Genomic DNA, 24,105 nt, shown 5'->3' with positions numbered 1-24,105 from the left:
GATTTATGATTAAGTTGAACTTTATATTGGGAGCATTGATAGTGGAATCTTAAAACAATAAGGTGCAAGCATCAATCAATGCATGCATCATAGTTGACAAGGACATAGTGTGGCTTGGTGTGGATATCAGAGCGTAACTTTAGGCATGCAAACGCATACCAAAAAGAAACGACATGCATGCACCAATTACAGCAACAATTGTTCAAGCAATCAGGCACCGTTAAGTGCTTGGATTCATGTGAATCATAGACAACGTACTGCAGCCTTTGTTGCCACTAGTAGTACTGAGCACCAAACCAGCCATAGACCCAAACGTGTAGTTGTTTGCGCAATACCTTTATTTATTTTATTTTTTTAATTCTGATTAAGGTGGGGTTTAGCATGGGAAAGGGGAATTGTTTTCCACCATGGGAAAGTTTTTTTTAACGGTTAGATTAAGGAGTAGCACATATTTTATGATGGTCTGTTCACACCATATATTTTCCACACATCATCTTCAACATGCAAATCTGCAATTCATCCAACATGAGACTGAACCCATAGTGTTGTTCTTAAAAAAATCCAGAAAACTAAAATTAAAGGACAATCCAAATTCAATCTTCATGTGTTGCAAACTCAAATTAGTAAACTGCAAAATCCCTAACAAGCAAAAATAGCTTTCTTCATCAACCCTTTTCTTCCCAATCTGAAATATATCAAATTCGTGATGATATGATGAGCTGAAATTTATAAGAAATTTACTCATTGATTGGTTGAATACAATGAATTTAATTATTGCATAATCGTAGAAATAAAAATAAAATATCAGTCATGAACTTGTTGTCAGGATGGTGAACAAGTAAGAATAAGGACACCCTTGATTTTCTTTTTCTTGATTTATTGGTTATTGTGTCATTTGAGATGTTGTTGATGATGATTATGATGATAGCACTCATGTTGTTCTTGTTGTGGTTTCATGTTGTTGTTCTTCATTGAAAGTGAGTGTAAAATTCCAAAACCGTGGGTTGAAGACAATGGTGAAAGGGAAAGAAAAAAGTAATCTAGTGTTCAGAGTGCATGATAATAATATGTTCTTTACTTAATCTAACTGTTAAAAAAAACTTTCTTATGGTGGAAAACAATTTTTCTTTCCCATGCTAAACCCCACCCTGATTAATTAAAGCTGTTTTTATAAAAGTATGGGTAAAATAATTGACATATACCATACTCTTATCTTTTTCAAAATGAAGGAGCATATGTTTGGTTTCGCGCTCAATTTCCAGTGTTTCCAGTACAGTTCTGCACTGGAATTTGTGAAGCAACATTTTGGCACATCAACATTGTTGCGGGGTGCCACCACCAAATCAAACATACGCGGATTGTTTGTTTGCATTGTTGTTCACAGCAGAATTTTGTGAAATTCGATGCAAAGATAGAGTTTACAAAATTCCGTAGGAAATTGCAATGCAAACATTGCCTTATTGGAGTGTTTATGCATATTTAATTTTTTTTTTTTGACCCAACATATTTAATGTTTCTAATAAGTGTAAGGTAAACATTTGCCACTAAAGTTAAAGTGCGATATTGTTACTATCTAGCTCCATAAGGACACCATTGCGGCTATTTATTTGGTTCAACAAGCAAAATAAAACTATATTCAAAGTAGTGCTGATAGATTGCTTCATCTCTCTACCTCCTGCTCTAGACATACATACATCAATGATGATCCACTCCTCCCATGGATTCTGAGACAGCACTGCTTCCTGCAGCAATTTCAAATTCTGTAAGTGAATGATTCAGTGAAAAGAATCAGATAGCACATACCCTTTAAAGACCAGCAATTTAAAAATAAAAATAAAAATGCAACAGGAAACAGGAAACTCAAGTTTGTGTACCTCAAAATCACACATACCCTAATACTTGATTAGAATGCATCTTATTGGTGATCCCTCAGCACCAGCCAACCGAAGAGGTAAGCAATGGACTGAATATAATCCTGGTGGGATATCATCAAGTTTCAGGCTTTCAACGAGAATGCTTTCCTGAAGTATTTGGAGTAGTTAGTTCATGTCATGTTGATTCTGGCACTTATTCAAGCAACAAAATAAGCATATTTTGACATTCAACCTTCAATTATCCAAAGGAACAAAAGACATCACTAGCAGGCTCGTTTAAAATTGCACATATTTACCAACAAATTCGAAAATATCTTTCAAGCTATTAAGTTTAATATTTTATCAGAATAACAGACACCAAATCAACCAAGCACTGAGATTTGATGTGGATCAAGACTGCAGCAATCAAAACATCAATGAACTGGTATCTCAGTTTCAACAACTATCAAAACAGTTCAAGTAGTATGCTGTCAACTTACCATTTTGACAATTGGATATGATAGTACAAGTGTGTGTTGAGCGTGACAAAGAGAGAGCTAGTATCTACAAAGTGTATGTTTGGTTGTGCGGAAACAAAAATTGATTTTATTCGTATTTATTTTGTAAAATAAACTATAGTTAAAAGTGAGTTGAATGTTAAGTGGTTTATGTTCGGATATATTCACATAAACGTGAGTTCAATAATAAATTTGAGTGTAAAAATCACATTTGGAGTCAAAAGCTACAAATCCTAACTGAGCTAGAATCAACTCTTGAGGCAAAATTAATTTCAATCAACGTCACCTAAAACATCTACATCAATTTTGTGTTGAGAATCACTTTTAGCTATCCCTATGATGTTCATGGTAACAAAAATCACAACCGATGAAAACCAAAGCTCCCAGTTGCGTATGGAACATTGGACTCACCAAAACAAATGACACCAACACTGAAAAGTGAAAATTACTAGGCAAGATTTACAAATAAAAATCCCAGGTTTATTGGAGTAACATATGTTGACCCTAAAGACCTTGAGAACTGAGATGCAATTTGTTTCAGCTCAAAAAGGGTAAAACAAAAAACAAAAAACGTCAGTTCTCAGCAATAAGAGACTCTTTCTTACCCTGTCTTTTAAAAACACAAGGTGAGATGGAATCAAGTAATCATAAGAAGCAACAGATAGGTAATCAATACCTACATGACATCACATAAATATATGTCAGCCAACAAAATTGAGCCAAAAAAATGTAAAGAATTGAAAGAGAAATAAATTGGGGTGTGATATCTCTCAACGAGACATACATTGAAGATGAGAAAAGTAGTACATCGCGGTCATAAAAGGGGAAGATCAAGGTGCAGAGTGATCTTATGAAACTACATCACTTGCCATTTTAATCTTGAATACCAATAAAAAATGAAATGGTGATACATCCAGTCACCTATTAAGATTTAGAATGACTCTTCTACAGTTTTACTGTATGAACTACTAGCAACTCTATGTTCCAAGTTGCAAATAAATAATGTAATAGAGAGAGGTATCATAAAGATGAGGTCAACCCAACTTCAGATCAGTAGTTATTCACACAAGTAAAAAAATTCTGCCTATGTTCGCCAAGAAAATAAAATTATGCCTATTCAACTCATTCAATTGAAGAGCACATAAAATCCAATATCTTTGTAGTCAGTAGTGGATAGGGCTGTGTGGCGGCCGACCGCCGAAGCACTATAGCGTAGCAGGTAGTAGTACAGCCGATAAGTCAAAGTATAGGAGAGCGGTACAGAAATTTATACCACAGTACACATGAAAATGCTAAAAAATAGATTAATACACAAAATTGAAGATATTTTTAACTAGGAATCGAAGTTTTAAACCCGGTATGAAGCAAATGAATTTTACAGTGAAATAACCAAAGAGTCCAACAAAAACCAGAGAGAACATCTAAAAAACGACGGCATATTTGGGATTTTACAAGAGATTCCCTATTGCGGTAACTACAGCCGTTATTAGTCCGCTGCAGCCTCTATTCATAAGTGCAACTAATCAGGATTTTGTGTAGCGCTTAGGTGCCACTATAGCGGCCGCTACGACTGTTATTGATTACAGAGCCAAATATTATATTCATCTAATAAATATTTCACTACATGTATGAAGCACCTAACGGAGTCGATGTCCAGAAAAACAACGTATAAAGTGAAGCAATTTACAAATGCAAAACTAGACATGGTCACAAATGTCTGAATAAATGTCATGGGTAAAAGTAGCTGAAATATAGAAAAACAATTTATGCCTACCAACAAGTTTGATATCAGTGTTCTCCACTAGCCATTTTGCTCCATCCACAGTGAATCCCACATAGCTTGAGTCAAATTCCTTCTGAAACATAAGCCGCCTAATAGTTCAACAAGCTTCAGTTTCTAATTAGGCTTCAAATGAGATACGAAATTAAAAGATTATGAAGAAAAGATCAAGATCTTATCGAGCATATAAGTGGACTGTCAAGGTCTGTTTGAACAGTGGTCAATAAAACCCATAAATTATAATTAAATGTTTCTTTTGCTTTACATCCACCCCAACTTTAATATGCTACTTATCATGAACAATATGACCATTGACACCAGTACAAAGAATAAGAGTATGAACTGAAATAAACAGAAGAGTCAAAAGTAGTTGAGAGAAACACATAATTGGTCTTTGGTAACTTCCTGGATGTCACTACTTGCACTTCATGGATGTTTACTTAAAATTTTATTAAATCTGTAACTATCAGCAGTGTAGTTTGAATTGGTCTAGTGCTAACAAAATGTTTTGATTCTCCCTATAACAGTGCCAGTTCAGTTAACTTGTGATATCGTACACATTACCTGTCGGTATTCAATGTTCGGAAGAGTACACGCTTTACACCTCTGGGAATATTTAAAGACTTCATAACTTCAGCTAGAAAAGAAAAATACATATTTTCATTTGATCAACAGTTAAGAACAAAAAAAAATAGCAGTAGTAAATCCAGCCCTCTAGTTTTTCCAAATCAAAATAACAATTGATTTTATTATTAGTAGAAAAGACACTAAAATTTGGGACTACGAGAAAGTTTGATTAAAATAAGCAAATTCTTTGAAAGTTTTCTATGGACTACGATATTTGATCCTCTCATACAATATAACATATTTAAGCACTTCTGGACTAAATTATAAGCACAAAAGTACATAAATGCATTGGACTCAAACATATGCAAAAGTTATCTATTCTATGCATGTTTAGTGTTACTATTCCAAAAACACCCCACATTAATTATTAACGTTGTGAGAAGATGATCATCATAATTAGGGGTAGGCTACTAAATTTGTTTTCTATTTTATATAAAATCAAGAAAGAGAAATGCATTTAACTGGTATCCTTAATAAGTGTGAAAGTATGTATTTCTGCTTATATTTGAGTCCAGATTGAGGAATTGTTTATGTATAAGTTATTTCTATTACCAAAGATAAAATAAAGTCAAACTATTTTCATATAAGCTATAAACTGTTTTCATAAGCTATTCTAAAGAGCTAATAGAAATAAGCTATGCTGGTAAGCTCTTCCAAACAGTCTCACAAGTGCTTATGTGTACGAAAACTAATCAAAACATGCCCTAAATATGAAATTAAACAAAAAAAATAAATAAAAAATTATCAGAAGCTATAATATACGCATACCAGTTATATTAGAATCTCTTGGAACATCAACTAATAGAGCAGGACCTGCAAAATTCATCACATAAACAAAGAAAAAAGCTTAATAACAATAACTAATCAAATAAAACACAAGTAAAAAGAATAGAAAAAAAAGAAGATGAAACCATTGAGGACGTGCAAGTCGAGAGAATCGACATCAAAACCGGCATCGAAGTAATGATCGAAGACATGTCCAGGGGCATCAACATGAGTACCAGTATGAGTCGGAAGCTTCATTTCAGAGTTATTAGCGATGGAACCATTCTTCATGCTTTTTGGAAGCCACAAGAATTGACCGATGCCATCGTTAGTCTCAAAAGCTGGCATGTCTGGTTGATACCTGTGAGTGATATCGAAGATTTTTCCATTGTCGTATACTTCCCGACGAGGAGGGATAAGGTTATCGTCGCCGTTAACCGCCGTCACGGAAATTGTAACCACCAAGGCTAATGCTACTACCGCTTGATACTTCATTTTTCGATTCTTTTTCTTTCTTGCTTGCTTATTTTTAATAATTGTTTGCTTATATGAGTACTCTGTCCACAAATTTAGTAGTGATTATAAAATAAGAATAGTGTGAATTTCCTACTTCATATTTCTTTTTTGCTTAAATATGAAATTGATCCCTGTAATTTGGGTCAGTTTTAAATTTCGTCTCTGTAAAATAAAAACTTTGAATTACATCCTGTAAAAAAAAAATTGTTTGAAAAAGGTCCCTGGCCTATGGCATGGTTTTTGCCACGTGGCAGTTGCTAACCGTGCAACTTATGCCACGTGGCATGCCACATAATATTAAATTTTTAAAAATAATTTTAAAATTTTAAAATATAAAAAAAAAAAATCTGAAAAAAAATTAAAATTATTTTTATCATATAATTTTTTTTTAAAAAAAAATTAATTATAAAATCTAAAATTTCTGAAAAAAAAATTCGAAAATAAATGAAATGATTTTTTTATTTTTTTTTTAAAATATGAAGAAAAAAATATAATTTTCAAATTAAAAAAAATTAATGATCGAAAATTTAATTTTAACTGTTTTTTTTCGATTTTTTTGAATTTATTTTCATATTTTTTTAATTTAAAAAAAATAATTTTCAAAACTTTAAAAATAATTTTAATTACGTGGCTGCCACGTGGCAAAACCCATGCCATATCATCAAAAATGTTGGGTCAGGGACCTTTTTCAAACAAATTTTTTTTTACAGGGATATTTTTCAAACTTTTTTTTTTACAGGGACGAAAATGATATTTAAGCCTTCTTTCTTTTGAGATAATTCAAGCATTTCTCGATTAAGACAAAAAAATAAGAAAGAAAATTAATTTTATAAAAATTATAGTTTCCTAAAAGGAAAAAAAAAAATGGATGACACTCACATCCCTTGTGCACCGTTGTGAAAGAGAAATAGAGAGCGGTGTGATGTTAAATTATATTGAATGAGTATAAGGTAACCAGAGATTTATATGTATCATTACATGTTAAATTAATTTTTATTATCATGAGAAAAGAGATTATATGCTTGCTGTTTCTCTAGGATGGGAAAGGAAAAGAGAAAGTTGATGATGTGTGTATGGGTTATGAAAAGAACATTATCCAAGTGAAGAGTTTTGAGTAGTGAAGTATTATTTATTCGAGGAATATCGTCGGGGATTGTTATGTCATTTAATTTGAGAATAATAAGTGAATATGGTGGAAGTTACTTTCATGTTTATTTATAGGATGAAAATACATACTAAGTTCTAGGGTTTTAGTTTGTCATCTTTGTAATGCTGCAATAATAAATTGATTGATATAGCTTGGTTGGTCGTATTCAAGACTAAGATCGGCGAAATTTTTTTTTTTCTGACCCACTTTTCAAAAAAAAATTCTAGTCTGACCCCCTTTTCAAAAAAAATTTTTAAAATGACCCACCCACTTTTGTTTTTTTTTTTTTTTTTTGTCTTTTGGTGGCGTTCCCGCCACCTGAAACGGCGGAACTGGGCTGCCGGTCTGACACATGTCACATCGTGACTGGTCAGCTTTTTTTTTATTTTTTTTTGTCATTCCCGCCATTTGGCGGGACCGATTTTTTTATTTTTTTTTTCGTTTTTGCTTTTTTTAATTTATTTGAGAAAAAATTTCAATTTTGCACCCAGGAGAATCGAACCAGGTGCATATGGGTCATTGCCATTCAGTGTTACCATTAAGCCAATGTACATTTGATGTTAATTTTTCGCATCCAATAATATATATACCATTTTTTAAATCAGTTTCACACACCACAAACCATCCAGTTTTTCATTTTTGTTTTTTTAATTGGATAATTTAGGATCTCCGACGAATATATATATAATTTATCGGTGAAAAATTATCCGACGAAATAATTTTTTTCATCGATAAATTATATATATATATATTATTATTATTATCCGACGAAATATATATTTTTCACCGATAAATTATCCGACGAAATGACATATATATTATTTCAAGATATATATATTCAAAATAAAATCTAGATTTTGTTCATTTTTTAAATCAGTTTCACACACCATGAGGCATGAATCATCCAATTTTTCATTTTTGTTCCCTCAAAAAAAAAAAAACAGTTTTTTTTTTTTAATATAAGTCTTATAAAATAAAAAAATATAGGGTCCCCATGAGCTTAGATTTTAAGGTAAATTTCTCTAGCTACTAGGCTATTTGACAAAAAAAAATATAGGAGATTTTATAATTTCATATTTTATTTTGAAAAATTACTCGAATATGAACAAAATCTAGATTTTATTTTGAATATATATATCTTGAAATAATATATATGTCATTTCGTCGGATAATTTATCGGTGAAAAATATATATTTCGTCGGATAATAATATATATATATATATATATATATTCGTCGGAGATCCTAAATTATCCAATTAAAAAAAAAAAAATGAAAAACTGGAAGGTTTGTGGTGTGTGAAACTGATTTAAAAAATGGTATATATATTATTGGATGCGAAAAATTAATATCAAATGTACATTGGCTTAGTGGTAACACTGAATGGCAATGACCCATATGCGCCTGGTTTGATTCCCCCTGGGTGTAAAATTGAAATTTTTTCTCAAATAAATTAAAAAAAGCAAAAACGAAAAAAAAAATCGGTCCCACCCATTTCAAATGGCGGGAATGACAAAAAAAAAAAAAAAAAAACTGACCAGTCACGATGTGACATGTGTCAGACCGGCAGGCAGTCCTGCCGTTTCAGGTGGCGGGAACGCCACTAAAAGACAAAAAAAACAAAAGTGGGTCATTTTGGAAAAAAATTTCAAAAGGGGTCAGACTGAATTTTTTTTTTGAAAAGTGGGTCAGAAAAAAAAAAAATTCAAGATCGGCAGGTGTTGTTGCGTGATAAAACAATTGAGTATACATGACGACAATGATGGGTTGTGTCGAGGAAGGAGGTGTGGTCAATGAAACTGATAGTGAAGACCGAGAACCATAATGATTTTCAGTTTTTCACGTGTTTGAAAATAATTGTACATCGATAAAAATATATCACTTAAATTCCATAAATTAAAATCATAAAATGTTTACATTTTGCTTCCTTAATCGATATCGACCAATTAATTGCATAGATAAAAAAATGATCAGTTAATTAATCATTAATTTTTGGTTTAATTGCACTTTTGACCCCTAACTAATTAAAATACAAAACAAACCACTATGTATTAGATCTTTGGCAATTTTGGCCCCCAAGGCCATTTTTGACTTAGTTTTCGCTGACGTGGCACCCACATTCCTTAAGTGAGGTGCCACGTCAGCGAAAACTAAGTTAAAAGTAGTTTTGGGGGCCAGAGATCCAATACATAGGGGCTGTTTTGTATTTTAATTAATTAGGGGACCAAAATCACAACTTTTGAAACGATAGGAGTCAAAAATCTACTAATTTTGATTTATTTATTTTTAATCACAACAACTCTGTATACTTCTCTCAGAGCAGTAACCTCGCCAGCAAACTCTCCCCGCAGGCTGTGTCATTACCTCTCTCTCTGCGCTGCGACAGTAAGCTCTTCTTCTCCATTGCAATTCATTTGATTTGATAGTTCAGTAGAAAAATGTTATACATAATTGGTTTAGGATTGGGCAACGAGCAAGATATCACTCTCAAAGGTTTACAAGCTATTCATAAATGCGACAAAGTTTACATGGAAGCTTACACTTCCCTCCTCTCCTTCGGCCTCTCTTCAAAAGGCCTCTCCAACTTAGAAAAACTATATGGTAAACCCATTACACTTGCCGATAGAGAAATGGTTGAAGAAAAAGTTGATGTTATTCTATCTCAAGCTCATCTTTCTCATGTTGCTTTCCTTGTTGTTGTGTATGTATGTATGCTATATCACCCTCCTTTAATTGTTTTGCTTCAGTTTCTTATTTCTGTATATTCTTCCCAGGGCTACTACTCACACTGTTCTTGTTGTTCGAGCAAAGAAAATGGGAATTGAAGTCAAAATAGTGCACAATGCATCTGTTTTGAATGCAATTGGGATTTGTGGTTTGCAGCTATATCGTTATGGGGAGACTGTTTCAATACCTTTTTTTACTCAGACATGGAAACCTGATAGCTTCTATCAAAAGATTCAACAAAATCGAATTTTGGGACTTCACACACTTTCTGCTATTCTTAATTATCAACTAATGCTTAATAGATTTAAATTTTATCACAAGAAAATGCATTGAATCTGGAATAATAATTACATCTTCAAGGCAACAGTCTGATCATGTAGTGCTAAAACACAGTAGAATGCTATGCACTATAGCCACTATTTAACAACACTGACACTTAATTTATTCCTCTCCGTTATAGCGATTTGTTAAAATTCTACAATGCTGTGCGCTATAGATCAGGGGAATCTTGGTTCTTTGGAGAGGGTACTAATGGTCATTCTCTTTCCTACAATGCTGTTCAGTATACTAGTTGAAGATTTGTTTCTTTTTATTTGTGCATATTAATTAAGGACTTAGGCTTCCAATGCAAAAAAGGAGAAACTTGTCCTCTTTGATCAAAATACCTGTTGTATTGTGAGAATAAACATTTTTGGTTATAATACATCATGTTATCAGATAGATGGTCAGGTTGGTAGAAATAAGAGAGTTGCTTAGTTTGTTTTCAGTCAATAATATTCTTCGGTTGTTGCAGCACAATAACACAAACTTTATATGTATCACCTTCTACGGTAATAGAAGAAATACAATAAGAGGTCAGTATTTCCATATTCACTTGTCTTATTTAAAACTCATTGATTTTATATGCCATACCCACATGTTATTTTTTGACAAATCATGGCCATATTATTATTCTGTCCATTAATTGATTTTTTAACCATGCATGATCCCTTTCTCTACCTTCCTGATTTTGCCTTTGTCTTAAAACGCCATACTCTTTGAAGTTTCAAACATCGCTCTACTTGTTCACCGATACAAGATCGATAAGATTTCTGAAAATAAGTATTTAAGTGTTACTTTCTTTGGTTAACGTGTGATCAAGTATCGCTTGGCTTAACTTAATAAGCTAATCACACACTGACCATATATCTTAGTTAATGTTACTCCTTCCTTTCTAATACAACTGACTTATCCTTACTTATTAACCTTCTCTATCGATTTAATACATACGCACTTGTTAAGTTGTTTTCCATTCATAGAGTAAATGTATGAGAAAGTAAAAAGACATGATACAATCGTTCTCTTTGCATCATATATTCTCACTCAGAGTCTGCATTGATTTTTTTTTTTTCAAGTACATATTTGTTTGTTCCTTTCATTCAGTGCAAACCACAAAAGGTCGAGGAGAAAATTCACAACTTCTTGCTTGCTCAAAAACTAGCAAAATCAAGACAACTTCACTATGAATTATGCAGCATTAGAAAAGAGATCTTATTTTCCTTATGCTACATGGCACTGTATGATATCCTCATTTTGAAGTGATAATTGATAAAACAAGTAATTAATACCTTATAAAATTGATGTTACTCGTGTATGTCTTTAATTGGTTCAGTTTGGACTTTTTTAGTATTAGTTTTCTTAGTAACACCCCAACTCTATGTCACCCAAGCATTGTGACATTGTGATTGGCCAATGTCACCCAACTCTATGTCACCCAAGTGCTACCCATTTTGTTGTGTGCAGGAAATGGATTATGCTTTTCCTGATTGTACTAATATATTCATGTATACATAATTGAAATTTGATATGGATTTTTCCTTTTCTGTCAGAAATTTACCGTAATAAGCACATCTTTAGTTTTTTTTTTTAAAAAAAACTACGATATTGAACAATGGAAGTTCCTCCAGAAAGAAAGAAAAAGGGGAACCAATGCGTTTTCTTACAATATTATCTATTTGATGAGAAGACAATTTTCACTGTGATAATTGTTTCATATATTTTTTTCTCACACGAATCATATCGATCAAATCAATAATATCATCTCACACTGCCTTGCAGCCTACTCTGAAGATACTGAGTGTGTTGGGTTTGCTCGGATTGGAAGTGAAGATCAGAAGGTAGTAGCCGGAACAATGAAGCAGTTACAGTTGATTGATTTTGGAGCACCTTTGCATTGCCTAGTCATAAAAGGCAAGACCCATCCTTTGGAGGAAGAAATGCTGGATTTCTACAGATGCAGGATGTAGTTACAACATCAAGACACATGACCATTAAAGTCAGCAAAGTGGTTTTTGTTGAAGGAGCCCCAAAATCATCCATTCTGTTGTCATTGGGCTCCTTTTTGGAATATTCAGCAGCATCAGCGACGAGAGTTGCTGCAAGCCCTTTTAGTGGAGAAGATGAAATTAACTTTTTACTGTTTATGGAAAATATATGCATACGGGTTTGTAATTTAATCTCTTGCAGATCACTATGATTTTTTTCTGATTGAATAACAATACTGACAAAATTAACACTTGAAATCTAGCAGTTACTTAATTGAAAAAAGAAAAATATCAAAAGAATTTCCTGCAAAGATGCATCCAACACTCCTGTCTACCGTTCATAACTGTTTAACATTTTTCGATAATTTATATTTTAAATAAGTTTTTAGTTGTTCAGTTTTTCCCTCTAAATTTTTTTTATTCAGTTTTCCTTTTATAATTTTTTAAAGTTTTTTTTTTGTTAAACAGCCACAAGATAAGATATATTAACAAAATTTATTCACTGCATGCAATGAATAGAAAGACAAAACAAAGAGTTGACAAGATAAAAAGAATGCACTAAAACAATTAAACATGATGCTACATGGATTGACTTATTTTTGAGTTGAAAATAAATAAATTTTTACGTTAATTCCTTGAAACCTCAAAATAGCCACTGTAGTTTAGCCCTGGCTTCTAACTATTTGGTGTTTCAAAATAGTTCGCAAGAGTTTTTTTACTAGCGTGCAACTTTTTAACCAGCAAAGTAGTGAACCCATTTTGGCTTGAAATTCACAGTGGCAGAGCAACACTGTAATTGGCATCATGATAAGTTGTTTAAACAAAATATACATATATTTTTGTATAATGTTGATCCAACTGGTGAGTAAAATTAAAATGGACCAACTTTATATGAAGTCGTGAAGTTTATTTGGCTTTACTAACACCGCAAAGAGATTCCATAGCGAAAAGAAAAAGGAGAGACAAATCCAAGAAGAGTGTGTATAACAAAGAAAAACGAAAAATGTACATAGGATTAAAGGCATGAAGAATAAGTGATTATCTTGGATTATTTTCTACTTGCCTTTCGAGCTTGATTCCTCAATCTATTGTTCCATTCATGAAAATGGAACTCATGGAATTCATAATTTTGTAAATGTTTTTGCTATTGCCAATCTATTGGAAACATTTCTTTATTCTTTGGTTTGTGTGATTTGAAAGTTTGAAAGGGAACTACATGTAGTAACTAGTTTATCTCTTTACCTTGGTGTATAAAGTTTTGTAGTGAAAGTTTTCCTATTTCAATCAGATTTAAATAATATTGTAATGTATAAAGTTTTGATAAAGTCTAATATTGTTCCTATAGTAGTAAATGTATTCATATTTCAATGTCATTTAAATAATATTATAAAAAGGATAAAATTGTAAATGCAATAATTTAAAAGAAGAGCATAGTTGGAAGAAGAATTATTGCGTCAATAGCTTAAAAGAACAGCATAGTTGGAAGAAGAATTATTCCCTTATATACAGTATAAATGTTTGTATAACGCTTACAAGAGAGAATTATTGCGTCAATAGCTTAAGGGAATTTATGCGCACAGGTCTACAAGTTCAAATAGTGCACAAGGACATGGGAAGCAAACGTGGTCCCAGCAATAATATCACAACAATAAGCCCGTAAAAGAGAGTTAAAACTATCATTCAAGATATTAATATTGGTTTGGTTTGCATCAAAAAGCTCCTTGTCGATACCTTTGGCTATCTTCGGGCTACGTTGCATCGTGCGGCCATTTCACCCTTTTACCGCTGTTTCAAAATTTGATATGACAAGGATCAGGATGATGCAAATGAACGACGAGACTCAAAGAATTGGGGGTTGATAACATAAATATGATCATACCGTGCAACTCAGTGGACTTCATCATCCGATCAGAATACATCGTATTGGTGATGCCTCAGAACCAACCAACCTGAGAGGCAAGCAATTGAGGGAATATAATCCTGCTGGGACGCCATCTAGCTTAAGGCCTTCCACAAGTATGATTTCCTGATGCATTTGAACTTTGTTAGTGCATTGCTCATCGATGAGTTTTCAAACAAGGAAATAAATGGACACGTTCTAGCAACCTCTCTCTTTCTTCTAAAACTGAAAGTATCACTCCGATTAACTATATATTATTTGTCAAATGGTGACAACAGCCTCCAAGAATAGAATGCATACATATGCACCACTACTATTGATTGGTTCATCAACAGATGAACCCAAATGAGCGAATTAAGGCTGGATAAACCTTATCAGCTATAAAATTCTAGTAAGAACGATGAATAGAGAAATTTAGCAGTGCTGATAGTTATATCTAAGTTTTCATAAACTTCATAAATTATCAAGACACTAGGTCTGTGGTCACGGGTGGACATGAATAGTACATCAGTTTAACGACTCAAGGTATGAAGTGATCAAATAAATAGTTATTTCTCTGAACAAGACATCAAATGATAGAGGAGAGGACATTTAATTGATACTGCCATCACTCATTTTGAAAACACCAAATGAAATTTATTGCCATAAGGAGTAACAAAATCTGCACTTGAGCATTGAACCCACCATTATCAATATTAAAAGTTTGAAAGTTCAAGAAAAGAGAATAGTCCCATACTTTCGACATTAACTAGTATATTTCATCCAACAAGATCCTATTTGCATATTCTATTTTATTTATAGTTTTTTCAACTCAAAAAGTACGAACAATTAATTGCATAACGAAGGAGTAAAATATGCATAAACTACCAACAGAGGACAAAACTTTCTTACCCTGCTTTCCAAAAAAACAAGATGAGACTCTACCGAGTTAACATAAGCCGCGGCAGATAAGTAATCAACTCCTACCAATTACAACACCGGAAATTGCATTAGCGCAAAAATGGCTTCCACTAGGAAAAGACAGAAGCAGAAATATGACTAAGGTTTCCGCTGAAGTTGTTCCATTGTACAAGATATTAAAACGTAAATTTTAAATAGGTATTGACAAGTGGCAGAGCTTGGCTGATCTTAATGAGGGGCTAAATAGTTAAGGAACATATATAATAATAATAGTAGAAATATTTTGCACACAATGCAGGAATGGTTTGCCGGTGGATATGGGTTTGAATCACACCTTAACAAATTGTGGAAAAAAATATAATGAAAATACAAAAAAAATAAAACAAATGTGTCTGTGATAATCATGCATTGCCACAAGCGGCACTAAAAATATTTGACATTTGATATTATATGTGAAAAGCATAAAACAGTTGAGTAATACCAACTGTGGAAGGGCCCAGAGAGAATCACATTGCTTCTGTGGAAGATCTGTAGGAAGTATTGTGAGATGACAGAGAGTGATCTTTGTCTGCGCTGCAAAATTAGTTTTGGAAACTGTTTGCATGCTTTTTTTAGGGACTGCAGCCAAGTTTTGCAGATTTGGAGGCTTTTCAGGCAAATTGATATTGATTCAAACCTCATTGGAACCGACACTAGGGAATGGCTCTGGTGTAATCTAAATGACTTTTCGAATTCTAGTTTTTCTAGTAGCTGGACCATGTATTTTGCTGTTATTTTGGACAAGTTTTGGTGTGCTAGGAATGAATTAGTTTTGAAAGACAAAGCCCACTCTCTCCTCCAAGTCATGATTCAGACCCAATATCTAATCGAGGATACTAGGAATTCTAGAGATGAATCAATTATTCTTATTTTTGCTAGGAAGCCTCAAAGGTCAACAAAGGAAATAACCAAGTAGGCTAAGCCAAATGAAGGCTGCATTAAATGTCCTGTGTTACACCCGTTCTGTTTTGGTAGCGAGAATTCTTTAAATAGCCAAGAATATAGATGCCGTTCACTTCAACTATGGGCCGGTTTGGATTGGCTTATTTTTTAGCTTATGAAAAATAGCTTATGCAAATAAATAAGCTTTTATGTTAATTCATAAGTTCTCACTAACAAAAAATGTATCTTCATAAGCTGTTTTTTCATAAACTACCTTGACAAGCTTATGAATAATACATTAAAGCTCATTTATTTGCATAAGCTCAAAAATAAGCCAATCCAAATGGGCCCTATGTCCCATGAGCAAATGGGCCTGCAAACAGTTCAGCAAAACATGTTCTATCTTTAGATGATAATTGTTGTATTTTTTATGCAATGTCTTTCTTTGTTTGGAACTTCCACTTGGAAGATGTGTACTCGGCTTAGTCTTTCATGGACCTAATTTTTAATTTCGTAGAGAGGGCTTTGCCCCTTCCTTTTCATCCAAAAAAATGAGCCGGAAAAAATTACAAGATAGACCAAGTCAACGCAGAAGAAATGGTCAGAATTTGGAGTGCGCAATGCGGTGTATATAAGTTAATGACCCCACATTATTAGGTGGAGAAGACTGATTTGAAAGAGAAATATGACTGAATAAAATTAAGAATGCAAACTATGGGTGGATACCAATTATTTGAGTAAATAAAGACACGGGAGAAGAAAAAAAAATAGGAAGCAACCCGAATCATACACAGTGATTTCTATCTTACCAACAAGTTTGATGTCAGTGTTCTCCACCAGCCATTTTGCACCATCCTCCATAAATCCAACATAGCTTGTGTCAAATTCCTTCTTAAACATAAGCCGCCTAACATTTCAACAAAAAAATTGCCTATAAGTCATTTGTAACTTCTAATAAACAAATACATATCACTAAGCTAAAGGTTGAAATTACAAGGTTATAGTAATATATACTGACATATGAATCATTGAGGTTTAAATAGCAAAATCAAATCAAACACCTCAAGTTTATGTTGTAGTAAAATGAAGGAGAAGAACTACCTATAAACCTTTTCACTTAAATAGTAACTCTTTTAATTAATAACCTTCCCCTGCCTCTCATCACCTCCAATCTTCCCCATCCAAACACACCTTAAAGTTTGGTAAATTGCATTCACAAAACTGCAAAAACTAGAGAGCAACTTCGGAATCTCCTATTTTTTTGCTTCTAAATTTATGTCATGTGACGTTCATTTTCGCCCATAAAGTTCCCTCGTTAGAGCCATGGATCTTTTCTGATCCTTTTATGCATTAAATATTAACTATAAAAAAAAAATTATCATCTTACAAAATTTGTTTTGAAATCAATAGCTATAATCTCATTTCCAAGCTCCAGATGAGAATAATATATCATTGGTACTTAGCAAATTGTGTTCTTAAGTATAACCTCTGCCTACCGCCCACCCCTTGTCCATCGCCCAATGGTTTATCCTCTTAAACCTCAAAGATAAAATGAAGAAGCAACTATTGCTTATGTGCCGGCTAACAGTCCATGTTCAAATTGCAATGACTCAGAAGGTGCAACCCAAAAATTGAAACTCGGTGATAAACAGTTGCCAAAAGATAGAAGTATATGAATGTAATACAAAACACATTATGTGCATATGCAAGAACAATGAAGCTGCCTTGAAAAAATATCTTAAAACTAGCTTCTTTTCTGGAAGAAAAAAAAAAAAAAAACAAAAAGAAGATGCTTCCGCATGAGTCGTGACACATGTAACTTATACAACTTACCTGTCAGTATTTAATGTTCTGAAGAGCACACGGTTTACACCTTTAGGGATATTCAAGGACTTCATAACTTCAGCTGAAAAAAGATGTATTTTTAAATATTTTAATTAAATATTACCACTGGTAATGGGGATAAGTTTGCATTTTCATAACAGAACTTCAAAATGAAAAGGCTCAGAAAACAGTTTGTAAATGGGAAAGCAGAGTATTCACGAAATTTCATGCTTGAGAGCAGCACTTCAAACTTCTAAGAAATTTTAAAATTTTCTATCACATTTATTATTTGGGAGTATTTAGGTGTTTGGTAAAAAGTAGTGGATAGCCGATAAGATAGCTAATAGCGAATGAACTTATAACAGATGGCTGATACGCTAGGGATTGAATTTGTAGTGTTATGTAAAATTAGCAGTTGAACTAAGTATGAAATGACGCAAAAAGATTGGCTAATTAATATTTTTTTTTAAAAAAAAAACTCAATTAAGATAACAAGAGTAAAATTGAAGAAAAGAAAAATGATAAGTTATAAGCTCAAATGCTACTTGAAGTAGGTTATCAAAAAAAGCTATAAGCTCATGAGAAAAAAATTGTTACCAAACAGGTCCATTTTGGTCATATGAGCTTATAAGTTATATGTCATCCAGTATAAGCTCAGAAACTGGTCTTGGCAAACAGAGCCTTAACATTCACACGGGTGAGAGATTGAGAAACTAAACTATGCAGCAATTCAGCAAATTAAATTATTTAAATAAGAGCATCAGTTGCACATACCAGTAATGTTGGTGTCCCGTGGAACATCAACCAAAAGGGTAAGACCTGTGAACAGAACAATTGGTGTATCAGTTGTCATTTGTCAACATCTAACTGACTTATAATCAACGATCAATGTATTCCAAATATGAAAATGAAATAGGAAAACAAAATAATAACGAATACTACTAATAATAATTAAAATTATTGTTGAGGATCGGTTTATTTGAGCATATCTCTCAGAATAAGCACTTGTGAGACTCTTTGACTCATGAAAACAACAACTTATAACATGTTCATAAGTTGTTTTGAGCTTATTATAAAAATAGCCTATACATAAGCACTTGTTATGATAAGGAAGTTGTTTATCCAAACAGGACCATAATACTACTATGATTGTTGCAAAGAGTATTGAAATGAAGAAGGATGTTATACCATTGAGGAGACGCAAATCAAGGGAATCAACATCAAATCCAGCATCAAAGTAATTATCATAGAAATGACCGGGTGCATCAACATGAGTGCCAGTATGAGCACCAATCTGCATAGCGGAGCCGTTAGCGCGTGAGCCATTCTTCATGCTAACAGCAAGCCACAAGAAGTTTGCTAAACCTTCCTTCGACTCCCAAACCGGCAACTCAGGGGTGTACTTGTGGGAAATATCGAATATTCGTCCGGCATCGTAGACTTCACGTCGTGGAGGAACGAGAAGAGTTTCATCGCCGGTGAGGCCACAGTCGCCGGAGTCAAGGCCGGGGACGGAGGGATAAGCGGTGGAGGCTGCGGCGACGGAAATTATACAGAAAAACGCGAATAGAGATAGAGACTTCATCATGGTATGGTGGTGTTGTTTGTTTTTACTTACTACACCCACCCTCGCGCTTTTATTCTTTTCCTTTTCACTGAAATGATATTTGACCACGCAATTGTTTTGTTTTTGTTTTTGTTTTTGTTTTTTAGGTGATAATTTGATTTGGGTAGTTTTTGTTGACTGAGACTTTGAGAGGCATACGGTGCGTTTCTTCATTCATTAACTCCGAGGAGACGACAAACAAACACAACACGTTGTTGAGTGACATCAAAACTCTCGTGGATTTGCTACCAAGAAAATCTCTTGTAGCTTAAATTTATTAGGAAAATGTTTGGTGCATGTGATATATTGCTTTTATTTGATAGACTGAAATCGATACTTCTGATATCATTTGAAAGTTTCAAAGTGCTAGATTAATCAAGATAATGCTCTATTAGATTATTGGATGAGTAAAAAAAAAAAAAAAAAAAACGAAAAAAAAGGTTATGTGGGACTTGAGCAAGACATGGTGGGAAAAGCGTATGACCTTATTGAATGGGAGTTTTTCACAAAAATGGTAAAATCTTATTTTGAAATGTGTCGTTTGCGGTGTCAAAGCTTCTCTCCCCGACGTGGACTCCGCTAAGAGGATCCTTTATTGCCTTACTCGTTTATAATTTGTACAAAGTGTTCTCGGGTTTATTAATCAAAGCTCAGGAAGAAATGGCTTTGCATGGTATAAGCATAGGAAGAGGCGCTCCAACCATCAGTCATCTTTTCTATTCTCTCCATGATGCACATGCGGTGAATAAAATCCTAGATCTATACCAGTTAGCTTCAGACCAACCGATTAATCTGGACAATTCAGAAATTTCCTTTAGCCGAAATGTTACTGAAGAGAAAATTATGTTATAAGGTTGAGTTAAAAAATAAAATAAAAAACTCATGTCTTTTACAGCTGAAAATTGTTGTTTACACATAATATAGGGCTAAGAAACACCACTAAAACCCCAAAATATCCTTTCTGCAGTTAACTGTCGAGGAAAAATAAAACCGCCTGCAATTAACTGCCGAGGAAAACCTCGGTTCTTAACTACCGAGGAAAAGATTTTTTTTTCTGACCCTGTTTCCCAAAACAATTCCGACCCCTATAAGAATTAATGACATAAATAACCAACTTTCACATTTTTTAATTTTTTTTATCCTGTAGTGGGCCATTACCGCCAATTGAAATGGCGGGAATGGCAGATTTTGACACGTGTCAAGACTAACCGTTTTTTGTTTTGTCATGTAGTGTATTCAGAAAATTGAGAAAATTTCACATTTTTTAATTTTTTTTTTTTGTCCTGTAGTGGGCCATTACCACCAATTGAAATGGCGGGAATGGCAGATTTTGACACGTGTCAAGGCGCATATGGGACATTGTCATTCTGTGTTGCCACTAAACCAATGTACATTTGATGTTAATTTTCGCATCCAATAATATATATACCATTTTTAAAACCAGTTTCACACACCATGAGTAGAGCTGTCAAAAATAGGTTGGGATCATGGGCCGGCCCATGGGCCTATATTTTTGGGCCGGGCCTATAAAACTAACCAAAAATGCACTCGGGCTTTTTCGGCCCAAGCCCATTTGGGCCATACAAAAGTTGGGCCGGCCCATTGGCCCATATTTCATTTTATTTTTGTTAAAAAACAACATATTTTTTAAAAAAATTATCAACTAATTTAAAATTTATTTAAAAAAAATATTTAAATAAATAAACTTAATAAATATGAATGAATTTAGCTTACAGTTTGTAAGTTATTAATTTGATTTAATTGAAAGAATAATCTAGAGTTTAATTATTATTCAATGTTAATGTAAAAATTATTTATATTTTTATATCCATCCAATCATATTTTAGCAAAAAAATAATGGTGAGTAACTAATACATAAGAAAATACATAAAAAAAAGTGAATAAATTTTTAAAATAAAACATAAACGGGCCAGGCCGGGCTGGCCCATGGCCCACCCGGGTCGGGCCGGGCCGGATCGGGCTCTAGAATTCACGGCCCAATCAAAAACGGGTCGGGCCGGGTTTCGGGCCTCGCGGGCCCGGGCCGGCCCATTTGACACCTCTAACCATGAGACATGAACCATCCAGTTTTTTCATTTTGTTTTTTTATTGGATAATTTAGGATATCCGATGAATATATATATATATATATATAATTTATCGGTGAAAAATTATCCGACAAAATAATTTTTTTCACCGATATATATATATATATATATTATTATCCGACGAAATCTATATTTTTCACCGATAAATTATCCGACGAAATGATATATATATATATTATTTCAAGATATATACATTCAAAATAAAATCTAGATTTTGTTCATATTCGAGTAATTTTTCAAAATAAAATCTATAATCCAATTAAAATTATAAAATCTCCTATATTTATTTAATAAGTGAGGTGTCCGTGCCCACATATTATGCATTATCCCTTACCAAATGAAATAAGCTCATGGGGACCCTATATTTTTTTTTTTATAAGACTTATATTAAAAAAACAAAAATGATTTTTTTTTTTGAGGGAACAAAAATGAAAAATTGGATGGTTCATGTCTCATGGTGTGTGAAACTGATTTTAAAAATGGTATATATATTATTGGATGCGAAAATTAACATCAAATGTACAATGCCTTAGTGGCAACAGAGAATGGCAATGTCTCATACGCGCCTGATTCGACTCCCTCTGGGAGCAAAATTGGGTCAGAAAAAAAAAATGAGGAAAACAAATACCCATAATTATCATCATCATCATACATACCGAGGAAAATTGGGTATATCTGTCAATCAGTTTTTGTCCATCTTTGCTTCTTCAAATTTAGACTTTAGGTATGTTTTTTCATTAGTCTTGTTGTTATTTCAAATTTTCTTCATAAACCCATCAAACTAGGAGGGATGATAATGATACTTTTGGTTGTAAATGATAGGCACAGAGGCTTTTCATTTTTGTTCTCTGAAGGAGAAAGTCATGAATTGCATGATACACAAATAGTGGATTCTCATTCTTTTCCAGAACACTTCATTGGTTTGAAAGAAGAAGTAGGACTTGCTCCTACTGCAATCGTCCAATCGCGAAAAAACTTAATTTGAAACAATTAATTCCTAAAAAAAACTTAATTTAAAACAAAACTCTGCAATGTCCAATCGCGAAAACCCTTAATTTGAAACAATTAATTCCTAAAAAAAACTTAATTTGAAACAAAACTTCACTTAAATCTCAAAGCTACATGTACGATGATGATGATGTTAATTTGGGTTTTCATTTTCCTCGCTAGTTAACAGCCGAGGTTTTCCTATGCAGTTAACTGCAGCAGGTTTTATTTTTCCTCGGCAGTTAACTGCAGAGTGGGTATTTTACTGGTGTTTCTTAGTCCTATAACATGTGTGAACTGCAATTTTCTTTATAGCTAAAGAGGTTCTCGTTAATGCAGTGGTAAAAAAAAATATGGAAATGTTAACGAGTGTCATCAGGCCACTCTTTAAAGGCTGTAAGTAGAGCTGTCAAAACGGGCCGGCCCGTATGGGCCGTCCCGTTTAGCCCGAATAAATATAGGGCTTGGGCCTAAAATATTGAGCCCGAATTTTAATAGGGCTTTTTAGCCCGACCCTTAAAAGCCCGGTACCCGTTAGGGCTAGCCCGAATGGGCCGCGGGTAGCCCGTTAGCCCGCATAACAAAAAAAAATTCTATAAATTATATATATTTTTCAAATAATTATTTACTTAGTTGATTATCAAAGTAAAAAACAAAAGTGAAAATTCAATGAATTAACACAAATATAAATGTAATATAAAATTATATTTATTCATTTCGTTATTTATAGTTTTAAAGATCGAATATATAAATATCTATAACCATAACATATCTAATTTATTTAAAATCATTTTTCTCGTCGTTTTAGTTTACGACGTTTGTAGGAAAATGTTTACAATTTACTTTTGTGCTAGACATTATTTAAACATATTAAAAATATTATTTATAAAAAAATTATAGTAGTGTTTTATAGTATTTTTTTTAAATAAAAAAAATATAATTTTTAATACGGGCCGGCCCGTTTAGCCCGTGTAGGGCCGGGCTCGGGTAGTATATTTCAAGCCCGTTTTGTCAACCGGACTTTTTGGCCCGGCCCGCCCGTTTTGACAGCTCTAGCTGTAAGTAGCAAGTATTTATAAAAATGCGTGTAATCAATGCATTGGAGATTGAAATATTTTACTTTTAAAAGAATAATTACTTATTTTAACAGGCTTAAAGAGTGATCTGAAGGCTCTCGTTTACAGGACCTAAAAAATTAAAAGGAGATCAGAATATGCATGCCCCTTAAAAAAAAAGTGCGGGAAGATGTGATGTTCAAAAACAAATATTATACTAATAGTATGTTTAAGGAGATGAAACATCATTCTCTCAACAAAAACAAACAAAAGGAGATGAAACATCATTTTGTCTCTATTTCTTATTGTACAAAAGAAGAAAAAGAAAAAAGGGTCTACATGCAAAAGAAGTAAATTTTACCTTATAAAAATATATTTTTACACTCAGTTTGACTAGATAAGTTTTAAGTTATTCTTATTATATTTGATCTTTAACCAGTGTTTTAGAGGTGATTGTTATAGTGTTTCATTCAAAATGTTACATTTCCATCAAGATCCAAAGATTTAAAGATCCGAAGATTTAAACTTATTTAATGTTACATTTTCTAAGAGTTAGGATCTTCTCAATT

The 24,105-nt window shown here is 33.1% G+C and overlaps 3 protein-coding genes across 5 annotated transcripts; 1 reads left to right on the top strand and 2 right to left on the bottom strand.

Annotated features, from left to right (window-relative positions):
• Positions 1-1,472: 1,472 nt before the first annotated feature.
• On the bottom strand, positions 1,473-6,117 carry LOC25485429 (cyclase-like protein 2). 3 transcript variants are annotated; one of them, XM_024771375.2, is made up of 7 exons: positions 5,690-6,116; positions 5,547-5,591; positions 4,716-4,788; positions 4,146-4,243; positions 2,977-3,047; positions 1,875-2,021; positions 1,473-1,742 (listed from the first exon to the last, which is right to left on the bottom strand). In XM_024771375.2, the coding sequence occupies exons 1-6, from the start codon at positions 6,036-6,038 to the stop codon at positions 1,893-1,895; spliced, it is 765 nt and encodes a 254-aa protein (XP_024627143.1). In that variant the 5' UTR covers positions 6,039-6,116; the 3' UTR covers positions 1,473-1,742; positions 1,875-1,892. The 3 variants fall into 3 exon arrangements, with proteins under 3 accessions (XP_024627143.1, XP_013470086.1, XP_039685945.1); XM_013614632.3 differs by having other exon boundaries at positions 1,892-2,021; XM_039830011.1 differs by lacking the exon at positions 1,473-1,742 and having other exon boundaries at positions 1,981-2,106; positions 5,690-6,117.
• A 3,526-nt stretch (positions 6,118-9,643) lies between these two features.
• Positions 9,644-12,217, top strand: LOC25485428 (probable diphthine methyl ester synthase). The gene is made up of 3 exons (XM_013614630.3): positions 9,644-9,906; positions 9,980-10,080; positions 12,030-12,217. Exons 1-3 carry the CDS (start codon positions 9,644-9,646, stop codon positions 12,215-12,217), a joined length of 552 nt encoding a protein of 183 aa, XP_013470084.2.
• A 1,452-nt stretch (positions 12,218-13,669) lies between these two features.
• Positions 13,670-19,546, bottom strand: LOC25485427 (cyclase-like protein 2). Its single transcript, XM_013614629.3, has 7 exons — positions 18,969-19,546; positions 18,555-18,599; positions 17,790-17,862; positions 16,766-16,863; positions 15,027-15,097; positions 14,115-14,261; positions 13,670-14,020 (listed from the first exon to the last, which is right to left on the bottom strand). Exons 1-6 carry the CDS (start codon positions 19,366-19,368, stop codon positions 14,136-14,138), a joined length of 813 nt encoding a protein of 270 aa, XP_013470083.3. The 5' UTR covers positions 19,369-19,546; the 3' UTR covers positions 13,670-14,020; positions 14,115-14,135.
• Positions 19,547-24,105: the final 4,559 nt, after the last annotated feature.

Source organism: Medicago truncatula, chromosome 1, assembly GCF_003473485.1.
Source record: "Medicago truncatula cultivar Jemalong A17 chromosome 1, MtrunA17r5.0-ANR, whole genome shotgun sequence".
Classification (NCBI taxonomy): Eukaryota; Viridiplantae; Streptophyta; class Magnoliopsida; order Fabales; family Fabaceae; genus Medicago; species Medicago truncatula.
This window is presented reverse-complemented; position numbering and strand designations above follow the sequence as displayed.